This window comes from Chiloscyllium plagiosum, unplaced genomic scaffold (genome assembly GCF_037043375.1).
Source record: "Chiloscyllium plagiosum isolate Xiang-an unplaced genomic scaffold, Cpla_swu_hap1 HiC_scaffold_8, whole genome shotgun sequence".
NCBI lineage: Eukaryota > Metazoa > Chordata > Chondrichthyes > Orectolobiformes > Hemiscylliidae > Chiloscyllium > Chiloscyllium plagiosum.
Window position 1 is genome coordinate 104833752 of NW_028270146.1, and position 15657 is coordinate 104849408.

Here is a 15657-nt window from a genome sequence, read left to right on the forward strand (position 1 = left end):
ACTATTTTAATTCCATTTTCCAGCACTTGACCTGTAGCCTTGTATGCCTTGGCATCGCAACAGCACATCTAAATACTTCTTAAATATTAGGAGGGTTTCTGCCTCTACCACCCTCACAGACAATGAGTTGCAGATTCCCATCACCCCCTCTGGGTAAGAAAAAGATTTTCCTCACATTTCCTCTAAACCTTCTTTCCCTTACCTTAAATGTATGCCCACTGATCCTTCCACGAAGGGAAATTTTCTTTCCGTCTACCCTATCCATGCCCCCATAATTTTATACATCTCAATCATGTCTCTCTCAAGCTCCTATGCTCGAAGGAAAACAGTTTATCCAATCCAGCTTCATAACAAATTCTTCAGCCCAGAAAATATTGAAGTAAATCTCCTCAATGCTATCATACCTGCCTTACATGTGGATTTCAGAACTGAACATAATAGTCCACCTGTGGTCTAACCAGTTTTATATAATTTCAGCGTAACCTCCCTGTTCTTAAATTATATGCCTCGGCTATGAAAGGCAAGTATGTCATGTATTACCTTAACCAGTTTATCCACATATCCTGATACCTTAAAGGACCAGTGGACATGCACACCAAATTCCCTCAGATCCTGTGTGCTTCCCAGGGACCTAACATTCATCATACATTCCACACGTTATTTGCCTTGCCCATGGGGTGGCACAGTGGTTAGCACTGCTGCCTCACAGCGCCAGAGACCTGGGTTCATTTCCCACCTCAGGCAACCGTCTGTGTGGAGTTTGCACATTCTCCCTGTGTCTGTGCGGGTTTCCTCCGGGTGCTCCGGTTTCCTCCCACAGTCCAAAACATGTGCAGGACATGTGCAGGTTAGGTGAATTGGCCATGATAAATTGCTCGTAGTGTTAGGTGAAAGGGTAAATGTAGGAGAATGGGTCTGGGTGGGTTGCTCTCTGGAGGGTCGGTGTGGACTTGTTGGGCCGAAGGGGCTATTTCCACACTGTAAGTAATCTAATCTAATCTAATCGCATCACTGCCCATACAGTCATAGATATAAACAGGACAGAAACAGACCCTTCGAAACAACTCGCCCATGCTGATTAGATATCCTTTATAAATCTACTCCCATTTGCCAGCATTTGTCCTATGCCCCTCCAAACCTTCCCATTTATATACCCATCTACATAAGTATAAATGTTGTAATTGTTCCAGCCTCCACCACTTCCTCTGGCAGCTCATTCTATACACCCACCAGCTTCCTGGTGAAAAGGTTGCTCCTTAGGTCCCTTTTATATCTTTCCCCTTTCACCTTAAACCTGTAGTTTTGGATTTCTTCTGGATTGAATCTATTTGCCTCTGACCAGCTCATCAACATCCTCTTTCAATCTAAAGCTATTCTCCTCACTATTTACCACTCAACAATTTTTGTATCATCTGCAAACTTACTGATCAACCTTCCTACATTCAAGTTTAAATCATTTATATAGAACACAAACAGCAGGGGCTCCAACACTGACTTCTGTGGATCACCACTGGACACAGACTTCAAGTCACAAAAAATCCATCATCCATCACCCTCTGCTTCCTGTCACTCAGCCAGTTGCACCAAATTTCCTTAAATCCCATGGGCTCTTACCTTTGCTATTTGTTTCCCATGTGGGACCAGATTAAAAGCCTTGCTGAGGTCCATGTAGACTACATCAACACACCTGGTCACTTCTTCAAACAATTCAATCAAGTTAATCAAACATGACTTCCCTTTAAAAAAAAATTCTGACTGTTCTTGATTAATCCATACCTCTCGAAATGCAGCTCAATTTTGTCCCTCAGAATTGCTTCCAACAGTTTCCCCATTATCAAGGCTAAACTGCAGTTTCCTGGTTTAATCTTTACTCCTTTCCTGAATAACAGTACTACATTGGCTGTCCTACAGGATCCCTCCTGTGGTTAAAGTGAACTGAAAATTTGCTATTTCCTCTATTGCCCCATTCAATAATCTGGAATATTTTCATTCGGACCTGGAGATTTACCTCCTTTTAAGCCTGCCAGACTACTCAGAAACTCCTCGCTATATTTTTATAAGTATATGATAGACCTTCTCCCAAATTTCTATACCCATGCCATCCCTCTTACCAGTGTACACTGACACAAAGTACTCATAAGAACCCTACCTACGTCCTGTTCTCCATGCACAAATTACCACTGTAGTCCTTAATGGGAACTACTCATTTCCTGGATATCATTTAAGTCTTAACATAGATGCAAAATAACTTCAGATGTTCCTTTATTTTACCTGTCAGTATCCTTTCAGATCCGGCAATCTCCCATTTTAAGTTTCCTCTTGCACATTCTCTTCTCCTGTAGGGGAACAGCTGCTTGCTGTCATCTCGATTCTTGCTTTTTCTCTTTATCTGCTACTGTATATCACTTGATATCCAGATTTAACAGGCTGTGGCTGTTCCCACCCTTTTTCTTTATTGAAATATGTTGCATCCCACATCTCTGGGACAGTTTTACCTGAAAGTATCTGCTCCAAATCCACTCTGGCCAAGTCATACGTGATCTTATTAAAATCATCTGTGTCCTCCAAAACTCCATTAGATTCACAATTCGACTTGACAATTGAAAAACATTACCATACAAAAGTTAAGTTTAATTATGGACTTGATAATTCACGATGAATTGACAGCCCTGCTGGGTTAACAAAGACCTTTTTGTACTTCCATCCATTCAAAGAGTTTTTGACATTAAAGGCATTACCTTTACATATAATTACCAAGGGTCTCCCGTAGGAATTCTAAAAGGTTTCACACAAAATCACATGCAAAATAAAAGTGCATGGAATTACAAGCGACATTTTCATAGGTGGGAAATTTGTATGAAGAAGTCAGTGTGTAGCGAAAGTATCATGCACTCTTAAAGGCAATTAGGGATGGGCAACAATGTCACTGATGTTAACTTTGCATGTAAGAATTAAAATTCCAAGTTCACACCTAATGCAGCTAAAATGATTGAACATGATAGAAGAGGGGCTGCTCCATGGACAACATTATGAAATTACATTGGGAAATACTTGCACAGTCACTCAGTAGCTATAGCTATTTTTTACATTTTGTTTTAAACCCACAAGTTGGTTTCACCTCCATGTTAGAAAGTTGTGGGGTTCAAAAACATTCCAGAAACTTGAGTGTAAGAATCTAACTTATACCTCAATTCAGAAGTAAAATAGTGAGTGGTACAGTCTTTGGAGGAGCTGCTAAATTAAGGTCCTGACTTTTTCATAATTAGAGGTAAAAGATCTCACGGCATAATTTTGAAGAAAAGTGGAAGAGGATGATGACGAGGAACTCTAGTGTCCACATATTCATCCCTCAAATGACATCACTAAACTAAATACTCCAGTCAGTATCATATTGCTTTTATTGGGACGAAACCGGATGCAGTATTTCTTACAAGATCGCACAAGTAATTGAATGGTTGGAAAGCACTTTGGGATATGAAGTAGTTGTGAATAATATTGGCGCATCATTGAGAATGAAAGTTGGCTTACAGATATTTATCCCTTCTGCGCAGTCACAATGTAACTGAATGTAAAGCAGACAAAAACAGCATGGCCTGCTTCTGTTTCCAGCTTTGCTTTAACAAAATAATGCTTCCTACCTTTGCTTCTTGAAACTCTGAAAGGCTTTGTCACTAGTAAAATTCGACCGATTGTCAGTTTCCGGTTCAAATGGAACAGACTGTATGACTGAAGGGAGAGCCAGTGATACCTGGAAAATAAACAGTTCAACTCTGAAATAGTGCTCCTTTTGTAGTTAAGACAAAAACTCAACCACATTGTAGGAAGGATATCAAAATCTACAAGGTAGACTTTCATAAATTAATATTTCCACGAAGAATCATTACACATGTTAACAATAAGATGCACACATTCAAGCTGAGCACTGCATATCACTGGAGGTGCAACCCGTGACTCAAATATGCAACAGAATCCACTCATTTTTCCCAACCACTGTAGTCAGCATTTCATAACATTATGGAAGCACAGAATCATAGAATACTTACAGGGCAGAAAGAGGTCATTTGGCCCATTAAGTCAGCACCAACCCTTCGAAGAGCATCACAGCCAGGTCCACACCCCCACCCTTTCCCTGTAACCTCACATTTATCATGGCTAATCCAGTGAGCCTACACCTCCCTGGACACAATGGGGCAATTTAGCATGCTCAGTCCACTTAACCTGCATATTTTTGGACTGAGAGAGGAAACTGAACACTGTCTGGAAACTTATACAGACACAGGGAGAACGTAGAAACTTCACACTGGCAATCAAGGCTAGAATTGAACTCTGGTCTCTGGTGCTGGGAGGCAGCAGTACTCACCCTCTGGTGTACCTTCACTATTAGTGGCACACTTTAAAGCCATAATTATGGCTTTTAGAAGGTTCAGAGGAAAACCTGAAAGGTCATATAAGTAGCTCCACCATAGTGTTAGACTGTGAAAGCAGTTGAGTAAGTACTCCATGATGACAGCAAAATTTTGTGAAGTTCTGTCAGGTCAATGGTCTGGCACTCAGATAACCAAATACAAGCCAAATGAAGGGTAAGTTTTCAACCATACTCTGATGTGACCTCAAACCAGAGAAAAGACATGTTGTACAAATGTATGGCAATGGGATTCAGGAGCAGGTAATTGATGAAAGGAGAATGGAAGGTTGGATTGCACTCAAAAACATGCAAGTGATGCCACAGCTGAACAGAACTTGGTTAGAGACAATTTGGGGTAACTGCACTTAGTGCTGGGCACTACACTTCAGGGAGAACATACAACCACTGGAGTAGAGTACAGATACACAAGAATTATACAATAGATTATATTTAAAAGCCTGGTTGAATAGACAAGGTTTGCAATCTATTAATGCAATTGTATTTAAATTTCATATTACTTCATCGAGATCATGATGGATCCACAAATGACAAATGCAACATGTGAGAAAAAAATGAAATCAGATAACCACGACCTAATATACAACAGCAGTATTGTATTCTCACCTGTGCAGCACTGGCCTCGTTGGCACGGGTCAACCGATCACGCAATGAAGCAGAGAATGTACCAAGTCGGTCATTCTCACCAAGAAGTCTTATAGTCCCCTTATCTAAGTAAGAAATTATCCTACAAAGGATTAAACAAATCTCCATATTATTCAATCAAATACATTTGCCATCTTAAATTAAAAACATCTTCTCACAACTTAAGCCATCAATGTAACGACCATGAAGTATATACCTCGACAGCATTAAATGGCAGATAGCAGTGCGAGTCAAAGAGAGAGCAGTTAGCAAAGATAACAGAACAAGGTTAAAGAGGAAGCAATGAGAGAAAGTAAAAGCGAGACCGAGAGTGAGCAATGAACAAAGAGTGAGACAGAGAGAAAGCAGTGAGAAGACTTTTTTTTTAAAATTAGGCTAAGGGGAGCAGTGAGCAAGGATAACAGAGCAAGGGTGAGAGGGAGTTATAATATGGTAACACAGCGATACTGAGAGGGAGCTATGTCCAACGATAACAGAATGAAACTGAGTGTGAGCAGTAAGGGAAGATAATAAAACAAGACCAAGAGGATCTGGAGTGAGAGAGGATAACAGTCAGTCTGAGTAAGGGATCAGTGAGAAAGGTTGCAGAACACGACAAAAGGAACAATGAGCAAGGTATTAGAGACAGAGCATAACAGGACAAGACAGAGAGGGAGCAGTGAGAGACATTACACATGTTCACAGCCTACCCATTGCACTCTTCAACTTCTACATTTCACTGTCCTCAGACATCAATGTGCACATTTATAATAATGAACAGTAGAAGTTTTACTTCCCTCCCTTGCTAGCCCATTACTACAAAAAAACACTGACCATGCACCGAGTACAAGAGTTAGGAAATGATGTTGTAGCTTTATAAAACTTTAGTTCGACCGCTCTTAAGAGTATTTCATTCAATTCTGGTCTCTTTGAAGAGGGTGCAGTTGAGGTTTACCAAGATGCTGCCTGGAATGGAGGATAAGAGCTATAAGGAGAGTCTGGACAAACTAGGGTTGTTTTCTCTGTAGCGACACAGGCTGAGGGGACACCTGATAGAAATTTATAAAATTATGATGGAGTTGATACTCAGAATCTTTTCCACAGAATTGACTTGTCTAATAGTAGAGGGTTTGCATTTAAGGCAAAAGGGGGAAGTTCAAAGGAAATGTGTCAGGCAAGTTTTTTTTTACACAGAGAGTGGTAGGTGATGGAACATGCTGTCAGGGCAGTGGTGGGGGCAGATATGATAGAGGAATTCAAGGGGTTTTTAGATAAACACATTAATAAGGAATGGAAGGATATGGACAATTGCAGGCAGAAAGCTTTAGTCTAATTTAGTGTTAAGTTCAGCACAGCATCGTGGGCTGAAGGGCCTATTTCTGTGCTGTATTGTTTGAAGTTGTTTAAAAATTACCACAGTAGATGTAGCCAAAGAGAAATCTTATGCACTTGCACTGTCATTACACCCACATTTTATAAAGTACGCAATTTCAAAGCAGGGAAACAACTCACGTGAACTGTGTTTCTAGAACTCTGACAGCAAAGTAAGTGCAATTATGCACACTTCTGAAATATTGCCTTTCCACATCTATAAAATAAATTAATTTTATATTTAGGTATAAATTATAAGAATGCAGCTGAGGTGAGAAAAGTACTTGCAATTTTTACAATCTAATCTTCTCCAGGCTCTTCTTAAAAACTTGACTTTACACCACAGACAGAACTGGCAAAATTACCTGACACAGACCTTGACCAGCACCTTTCCATTTCAAGGCATCCCACTGTGCGTTATAGCCAAATGTTGTATGTTGACAAAACAATATTCAATTTGCACACATTAAGTTCCAACCATCTCCATTTCATTATTTATTTGAAAAAATGTTGGCCATAGCATAGGGGAGAGCTCTCCTGCTCTTCTTCACATGGAGGAACCTTTACATTTATCCAAATGGGAGAAGGACACTGATTTTAACATCGATCCAAAAATAAAAGATACCTCCAGCAATATAGCACTCCTTCAGTATTACACTGGGCTGTCAGCCTGAATTATATGCTCGGCTCTCTAAAGTGAGACTTGAACCAAAAACCTTGCCCTCATCTATTTTGGACACTGAAAATCAACCACAATTTATCTCAATTGTAGACATGCTCAGAGGATGGAACAGCCTACTTCTGATTGTACTTTATCAGTATAAAAAAAGAGAATTATGTCTCTTCAAAAGACTTCAATAGCTTATGATAAAATGTAATTAGTTTATGCAGGCAAATGCATTTCCTTCAGAAAAGGGTGAAGTCCGACTACTCTGATCTTGCTCCCAGCTCCTGCCTCCTATTTGATACAAGTACAGGACTTTTGGAAAGAATGGTTCTGTAATTCTGGTTTTATACTCCCTTTCATCTGGCTTTCAATTCCCACTGTTGTCCATTCTATTTAACTGTTCCATGGATTTTGTTTTTAATGCACTCACGATAAAAATGGGTATGGCTGTATGGGCACAGCATTTGTTGTCCATCCCTAGTTGTCCTTGGCAAGTCACTAACGTGTTGTTGCTTGTGGAACTTTGCTATCTGCAGCCTGGCTGCCTACATTACACCAGTCATTTTTCAAAAACCTTTCCATTAAGTACAAAGTGCTTTTGGGGCATCCGGAGATCGTAAAAGATGCAATATAAACTCAAGTACCAGCTTTCCATTAATTTGTATTGCTTGTACCATACACCTTGTATTTGGTGTGAATCTTGAGTGATTGTACAAGTATCTTCACTTTGTAACTGACAAATATACAAAGATATGTCAACAACCACATTCCGCACATTCATCTCTGCTGATATCTGTCGTATGACCCAAGCTCCATCCTTCTGCATCCTGGATCAGAACCATAATGAAAATGTTCACAGACTACTGCAGTATATGGCATCTCACAATGAATCCATTTAAAACCATATCCACTGTTACCTATCTCCAAAACACCTGCGCCAAAAAAGAATTATCTATATTGATGATCAGAGATTGAACCATGATTTCAACCCAACATACAGAATTCTGAAGAAGAGTCACTGGACTTGAAATGGTGACACTGTTTTGTCTCCGTAGATGCTGCCTGACCTGCCAGGTTTCTCCAGCAATTTCTGTTTTTGTTTCTAACATACTTGGGATGAACTCTAGATACACTCTAGATTTATCTTTCCAGAAAGAATAAAAATGCGGCAAAGATCAAACCAGAAACAAACAATCTACCGGCAAAACTTGCTCGATCTGCATGCGATGCTGTGCCACAAAAATCTGGACCTCAGCACTTGCTCTATCATACTATGTGTGCACTGTGTACCTGTCTAGCAAAGATCATCTCACATACATCTTGCTGACTACTCGACAATAACTTCTGCTCCAATTCCAGCCTTGCCTACCTGTCCTCACAAACATCACTTCCCTCCACAGATTTATCAACTGACTAAAATCCATAAGCTGGTTGAAATCACTCATGCGAGACCTCACTTACCCAAATACCGACCACCCTCCATCTTGGGACCCCAATGAACAAAAGTTACTGAGCAAGATCTTTGGCCAAGGAATTGGAAATATGGGAAGTCACCAATAAATTCCTTGCAACAAACCCCAAATGCTAAGTGCATGCTTTGAACTACCACAGCAGTAGACAATAGGTGCAGGAGTAGGCCATTCTGCCCTTCGAGCCTGCACCACCATTCAATAGGATCATGGCTCATCATCCTTAATCAGTATCCTGTTCCTGCCTTATCTCCATAACCCTTGATTCCACTATCCTTAAGAGCTCTATCCAACTCTTTCTTAAATGAATCCAGAGACTGGGCCTCCACTGCCCTCTGGGGCAGAGCATTCCACACAGCCACCACTCTCTGGGTGAAGAAGTTTCTCCTCATCTCTGTCTTAAATGGTCTACCCCGTATTTTTAAGCTGTGCCCTCTGGTTCGACACTCACCCATTAGCGGAAACATGTTTCCTGCCTCCAGAGTGTCCAATCCTTTAATAATCTTATATGCCTCAATCAGATCCCCTCTCAGTCTTCTAAACTCAAGGGTATACAAGCCCAGTCGCTCCAGTCTATCAGCGTAAGGTAGTCCCGCCATTCCAGGAATTGACCTCGTGAACCTACGCTGCACTCCCTCAATAGCCTGAATGTCTTTCCTCAAATTTGGAGACCAGAACTGCACACAATACTCCAGGTGTGGTCTCACCAGGGCCCTGTACAGCTGCAGAAGTACCTCTTTGCTTCTACACTCAAACCCTCTTGTTATGAAGGCCAGCATGCTATTAGCCTTCTTCACTACCTGCTGTATCTGCATGCTTACCTTCATTGACTGGTGTACAAGAACACCCAGATCTCTTTGTACTGCTCCTTTACCTAAATTGATTCCATTTAGGTAGTAATCTGCCTTCCTGTTCTTGCCACCAAAGTACATTTATCCACATCAAACTGCATCTGCCATGCATCTGACCACTCACCTAACCTGTCCAGGTCACCCTGTAATCTCCTAACATCCTCCTCACATTTCACCCTGCCACCCAGCTTTGTATCAGCAGCAAATTTGCTAATGTTATTACTAATACCATCTTCTATATCATTAACATATATTGTAAAAAGCTGTGGTCCCAGCACTGATCCCTGCGGTACCCCACTGGTCACTGCCTGCCATTCCGAAAGTAGGTTCAAGACAATCCAGGAACCCAGTGCAGCCAACTTGTTGAATGATGACTTATTGTTAGTGTACTCTACAACAAATGACACAGTGAAATACAATTATAATATTAAACTGTTGCCACAATCAACGCCATTTTGAACAGTTTAAGAATAAAAAGAGCCGGCTGATCATTGGCAGCTCGCTGCCACCCCTCAGCCAGACCCACCAATGCCAGAGTTGCCACTCTCTGCGGCATCTCTTCATTGCTGGGCCCACCTTGCCAACAGGTCGCTGATGCTAGATGCCATGCTGGACCCACAGTTGTTCTCCAACCAGGAGCTTTTGGCTCCACTGCTGTCATCACCTCGCCAATAACCAGGAGACTCCAGTTCCAGGTCTACCACAACCAGAAGCTGCTGCAACTGCCACTCCAATAACCAGGAATCCCTGCTCCATGCCTACCACCACCAGGAGACCCTGGCTCCGCTGCCAGGCCATCACCTTGCCAAAAGTCCTGCTCTGGCTGCCCTCCTCCTTGATGTCACCTTTTCTGCCATCGATAACGGGAAAATGAGGAGAGAGGGAGGGAAAGAGAAAGAAAGGAAGAAGACAGAAAGGGTAACGAAAGAACCAAGGAAATGGCCTATCTGGAGCAGATGTGCCTGGATTCCAAACACTGCTGATATTACTTGCACTGTCATCTTAGAAATTTGACCACTGAGCCTGAATGCAAACATCCTTTTGCACTTATGGAGAAAGTCACAGAGGTCTATAGCTTAGAAAAAGGCCCACAGGCCTATCAAATCTGTGTTGGTCAGAAACAATCATCGAACCATTTTAATCCCAAATTCCATCACTTGGACCACGACCCTCTGGATGAAAAAGCTTTTCCTTACATCACTTGTAAATTTCCTCTCAATCATGTCCCCCAACAGTCTTCTCTATCCCTAGCAAAACAACCCCAGTCTGCTCAGTTTCTCTTCATAACTGAAACTCTCCAGCCCATTCAGCATCTTGGTAAATCTCTTCTGCAGCTGGAAATGTGTTCTGGAAAAGCGCAGCAGGTCAGGCAGCATCCAGGGAACAGGAGAATCGACGTTTCGGGCATAAGCCCTTCTTCAGGAATGAGGAAAGTTTGTCCAGCAGGCTAAGATAAAAGGTAGGGAGGAGGGACTTGGGGGAGGGGCGTCCGAAATGTGATAGGTGGAAAGAGGTCAAGGTGAGGGTGATAGGTCAGACTGGGGTGGGGGCGGAGAGGTCGGGAAGAAGATTGCAGGTTAGGAAGGCGGTGCTGAATTTGATGGATTTGACTGCGACAGGGTGGGGGGAGGGGAAATGAGGAAACTGGTGAAATCCGAGTTCATCCCTTGTGGTTGGAGGGTTCCTAGCCGGAAGATGAGGCGTTCTTCCTCCAACCGTCGTTTTGTTGTGGTCTGACGATGGAGGAGTCCAAAGACCTGCATATCCTTGGTGGAGTGGGAGGGGGAATTGAAATGTTGAGCTACAGGGTGGTTGGGTTGGTTGGTCCGGGTGTCCCAGAGGTGTTCTCTGAAACGCTCCGCAAGTAGCCGGCCTGTCTCCCCAATATAGAGGAGGCCACATCGGGTGCAGAGGATGCAATAGATGATGTGTGTGGAGGTGCAGGTGAATCTGTGGCGGATATGGGAGTTTCCTTTGGGGCCTTGGAGGGAGGTGAGGGGGGAGGTGTGGGCGCAAGTCTTGCACCTCCTGCGGTTGCAGGGGAAGGTGCTAGGAGTGGAGGTGGGACTCCCACAGCTACCTGGACTACACCTCCTCCCATCCTGCCCCCTGTAAAAACGCCATCCCATTCTCCCAATTCCTTCGACTCCGCCGCATCTGCTCCCAGGAGGACCAGTTCCAAAAACGCACAACCCAGATGGCCTCCTTCTTCAAGGACCGCAATTTCCCCCCCCCCGACGTGGTCGACGATACCCTCCACCGCATCTCTTCCACTTCCCGCTCCTCCGCCCTTGAGCCCCGCCCCTCCAACCGCCACCAGGACAGAACCCCACTGGTCCTCACCTACCATCCCACCAATCTCCATGTACAGCGCATCATCCGCCGTCATTTCCGCCACCTCCAAACGGACCCCACCACCAAGGATATATTTCCCTCCCCTCCCCTATCAGCATTCCGTAAAGACCACTCCCTCCGTGACTCCCTCGTCAGATCCACACCCCCCACCAACCCAACCTCCACTCCTGGCACCTTCCCCTGCAACCGCAGGAGGTGCAAGACTTGCACTCACACCTCCCCCCAAGGCCCCAAAGGAAACTTCCATATCCGCCACAGATTCACCTGCGCCTCCACACACATCATCTATTGCATCCTCTGCACCCGATGTGGCCTCCTCTATATTGGGGAGACAGGCCGGCTACTTGCGGAGCGTTTCAGAGAACACCTCTGGGACACCCGGACCAACCAACCCAACCACCCTGTAGCTCAACATTTCAATTCCCCCTCCCACTCCACCAAGGATATGCAGGTCTTTGGACTCCTCCATCGTCAGACCACAACAAAACGACGGTTGGAGGAAGAACGCGTCATCTTCCGGCTAGGAACCCTCCAACCTCAAGGGATGAACTCGGATTTCACCAGTTTCCTCATTTCCCCTCCCCCCACCCTGTCTCAGTCAAATCCATCAAATTCAGCACCGCCTTCCTAACCTGCAATCTTCTTCCCGACCTCTCCGCCCTCACCCCAGTCTGACCTATCACCCTCACCTTGACCTCTTTCCACCTATCACATTTCGGACGCCCCTCCCCCAAGTCCCTCCTCCCTACCTTTTATCTTAGCCTGCTGGACAAACTTTCCTCATTCCTGAAGAAGGGCTTATGCCCGAAACGTCAATTCTCCTGTTCCCTGGATGCTGCCTGACCTGCTGCGCTTTTCCAGCAACACATTTCCAGCTCTGATCTCCAGCATCTGCAGACTTCACTTTCTCTTCTGCACCCTCCCGTGACAATTACTTCCCTCCTATAATGGGGATTCAGAACAGCACACATTACTGTTGTTGTGGTTTATCCAACATTTATCCTACAGCTCCAGCATCACCTCCCTGATTTTAAACCTGAGCTAATAAAGCCAAGTATGCTAATACATTCTTAACTATTTTATCTATCTGCCCCACTACCTTAAGGCACCACTGGACATACATACCTCTGATCCTAGGTGCTACTCAGGGTCCAACAGTTCATCAAGTATTGCCTTGCATTGTCTGTCCTGCCCAAGTTCATCACCGCATGTTTATCCAGATTGAACTCCATTTACCACTGATCAGCCCATCTATATCCTCCTGTAATCTAAGACTATCCAATTTATCATTCCACCAGTTTTCATTATCAACCAAGAATTGCTGATCAACTCTCCTATATTCAAGTCTAAATCATTTATGTAGACACCTTAAACAGTAAATGTCCCAACACTGACTCCTGCAGAATCCTACTGAGCACAGGCTTCCGATCAGAAAAACACACCATAATAATCACGCTCTGCTTCTTGCCACTTAGCCAATTTGCTAAACTTCCTTGAAATGCACAGCCTCATACTATTGCTATTAGTCCCCCATGTGGGACCTTATCAAAAACCTTGGTGAAGTCCAAGTAGACTATGACAAATGCATTGCCCTCATCTACATATCTGGTTACCGCTTTGAAAAATTCAAATTTGGTCAGGAATGATTGTTGAATAATCCCTGCATTTCCAAGTGCAGATGTATTCTGTCCCTTAGAATTACTTCCAATAGTCTCCCTACAACTGAGGTTAGATGTCCTGCTTTATCTCTGCCTCCCTTCTTGAATAACAGTATCAAATTGGCTGTGTAACTGGAAGAACTCTCCTGTAGAATTGAAACGTTTGCTAATGCCTCTGCTATTTCCAAGAACAAAGAAAATTACAGCACAGGAACAGGCCCTTTTGCCCTCCAAGCCTGCACTGATCCAGATCCTCTATCTGAAACTGTCGCCTATTTTCTAAGGATCTGTATCCCTCTGCCCCCTGCCCATTCATGTATTTATCTAGATACATCTTAAATGATGCTATCACGTTCACCTCTACCACCTCTGTTGGCAACACATTCCAGGCACCCATCATGCTCTGCGTAAAGAACTTTCCACACATATTTTCCTGAAAGATTCCCCCCCCCTCACCTTGAACTTGTGACCCCATGTAATTGAATCCCCCATTCTGCGAAAAAGCTTCTTACTATCCACCCTGTCTATACCTCTGATGATTTTGTAGATCTCAATCAACCTCTGTCTTTCGAGTGAAAACAATTTCGAGTCAAACTCTCTTCATAGCTAGCGCCCTCCATACCAGGCAACATTCTGGTAAACCTCCTTTGCATCCTCTCCAAAGCATTCACATCCTTCTGGAAACATGGCGACCACAACTGCAAATGGTATTCCAAACGTGGCCGAACCAATGTCCTAAACAACTGTAACATGAACTGCCAACTCTTGACCTCAATACCCTGTCCGATGAAGGAAAGCATGCCGTATGCCTTCTTGACTGGTCTATCGACCTGCATTGCCACCTTCAGGGAACAATGGATTTGAACACCCAGATCTCTCTGTAAATCAATTTTAACTAGGGCTTTTCTATTTACCGTATAGTTCACTCTTGAATTGGATCTTCCAAAGTGCATCACTTCACTTTGCTCGGATTGAACTCCATCTGCCATTTCTCTACCCAACTCTCTAATCTATCTATATTTTGCTGTACTCTCTGACAGTTTCCTTCACTATCTGCAACTTCACCAATCTTAATGTCATCTACAAACTTGCTAATCAGGCCACCTATACCTTCCTCCAGATCATTTATGTACATCACAAACAACAGTGGTCCCAGCATGGGTCCCTATGGAACACCACTGATCACAGGTCTCCATTTTGAGAAACTCCCTTCCACTACTCTCTCTGTCTCTTGTTACCCAGCCAGTTCTCTATCCATCCAGCTAGTACACCCTGGACCCCATGCGATTTCACTTTCTCCGTCAGCCTACCATGGGGAACCTTATCAAATGCCTTACTGAAGTCCATGAATATGACATCTACAGCCCTTCCCTCATCAATCAACTTTGTCACTTCCTCAAATAATTCTATTAAGTTGGCATGCCACAACTTTCCCTGTAAAAAACCATGTTACCTGATAAGTCCATTTTCTTCCAAATGTAAATAGATTCTATGCCTCAGTATCTTCTTCAGCAGCTTCCCTAACACTGACATTAGGCTCATCGGTCCATAATTACCTGAATTATCCTTGCTACTATATTTAAACAAGGGGACAACATCAGCAATTCTCCAGTTCTCCAGGACCTCACCTGCGTTATGCTGCAAAAATATCTGTTGAGGCCCTAGCTATTTCCCCTCTCGCTTCCCTCAGTAACCTGGGATAGATCCCCTCAGGACCTGGAGACTTGTCCACCTTAATGCCTTTTAGAATAGCGCTGAAAATGTGTTGCTGGAAAAGCGCAGCAGGTCAGGGAGCATCCAGGGAATAGGAGAATCGACATTTCGGGCATAAGCCCTTCTTCAGGAATTCCTGAAGAAGGGCTTATGCCCGAAACGTCGATTCTCCTGTTCCCTGGATGCTGCCTGACCTGCTGCGCTTTTCCAGCAACACATTTTCAGCTCTGATCTCCAGCATCTGCAGACCTCACTTTCTCCTGCCTTTTAGAATACCCAACACTTTCTCTCTCCTTATGCTGATTTGACCTAGAGTAATCAAGCATCTATTTTAACCTGAATGTCTGTCATGACCCTCTCCTCGGTGAATATCGACACAAAGTACTCATTAAGAATCTCACCATTTTTTCTGACCCCACGTATAACTTTCCACCTTGGTCCTTGAGTGGGCCAAACCTTTCTCAAGTTACTTTTTTGCTCCTTATGTACGAATAAAAGACTTTGGAATTTTCCTTAACCCGGTTTG

General features: G+C 43.6%; 1 protein-coding gene across 2 annotated transcripts in view; it reads right to left on the bottom strand.

Annotated features, from left to right (window-relative positions):
• Nucleotides 1-15657, bottom strand: part of cdan1 (codanin 1) — a 130406-nt gene that overhangs the window by 76606 nt on the left and 38143 nt on the right. For both annotated transcript variants that reach the window (XM_043698388.2, XM_043698387.2), the window contains exons 6-8: nucleotides 6560-6635; nucleotides 5030-5150; nucleotides 3639-3748 (exon numbers count right to left, since the gene is read on the bottom strand). In XM_043698388.2, the coding sequence (XP_043554323.2) occupies nucleotides 3639-3748; nucleotides 5030-5150; nucleotides 6560-6635 (307 nt within the window). The remainder of the gene's footprint in view (nucleotides 1-3638; nucleotides 3749-5029; nucleotides 5151-6559; nucleotides 6636-15657) is intronic.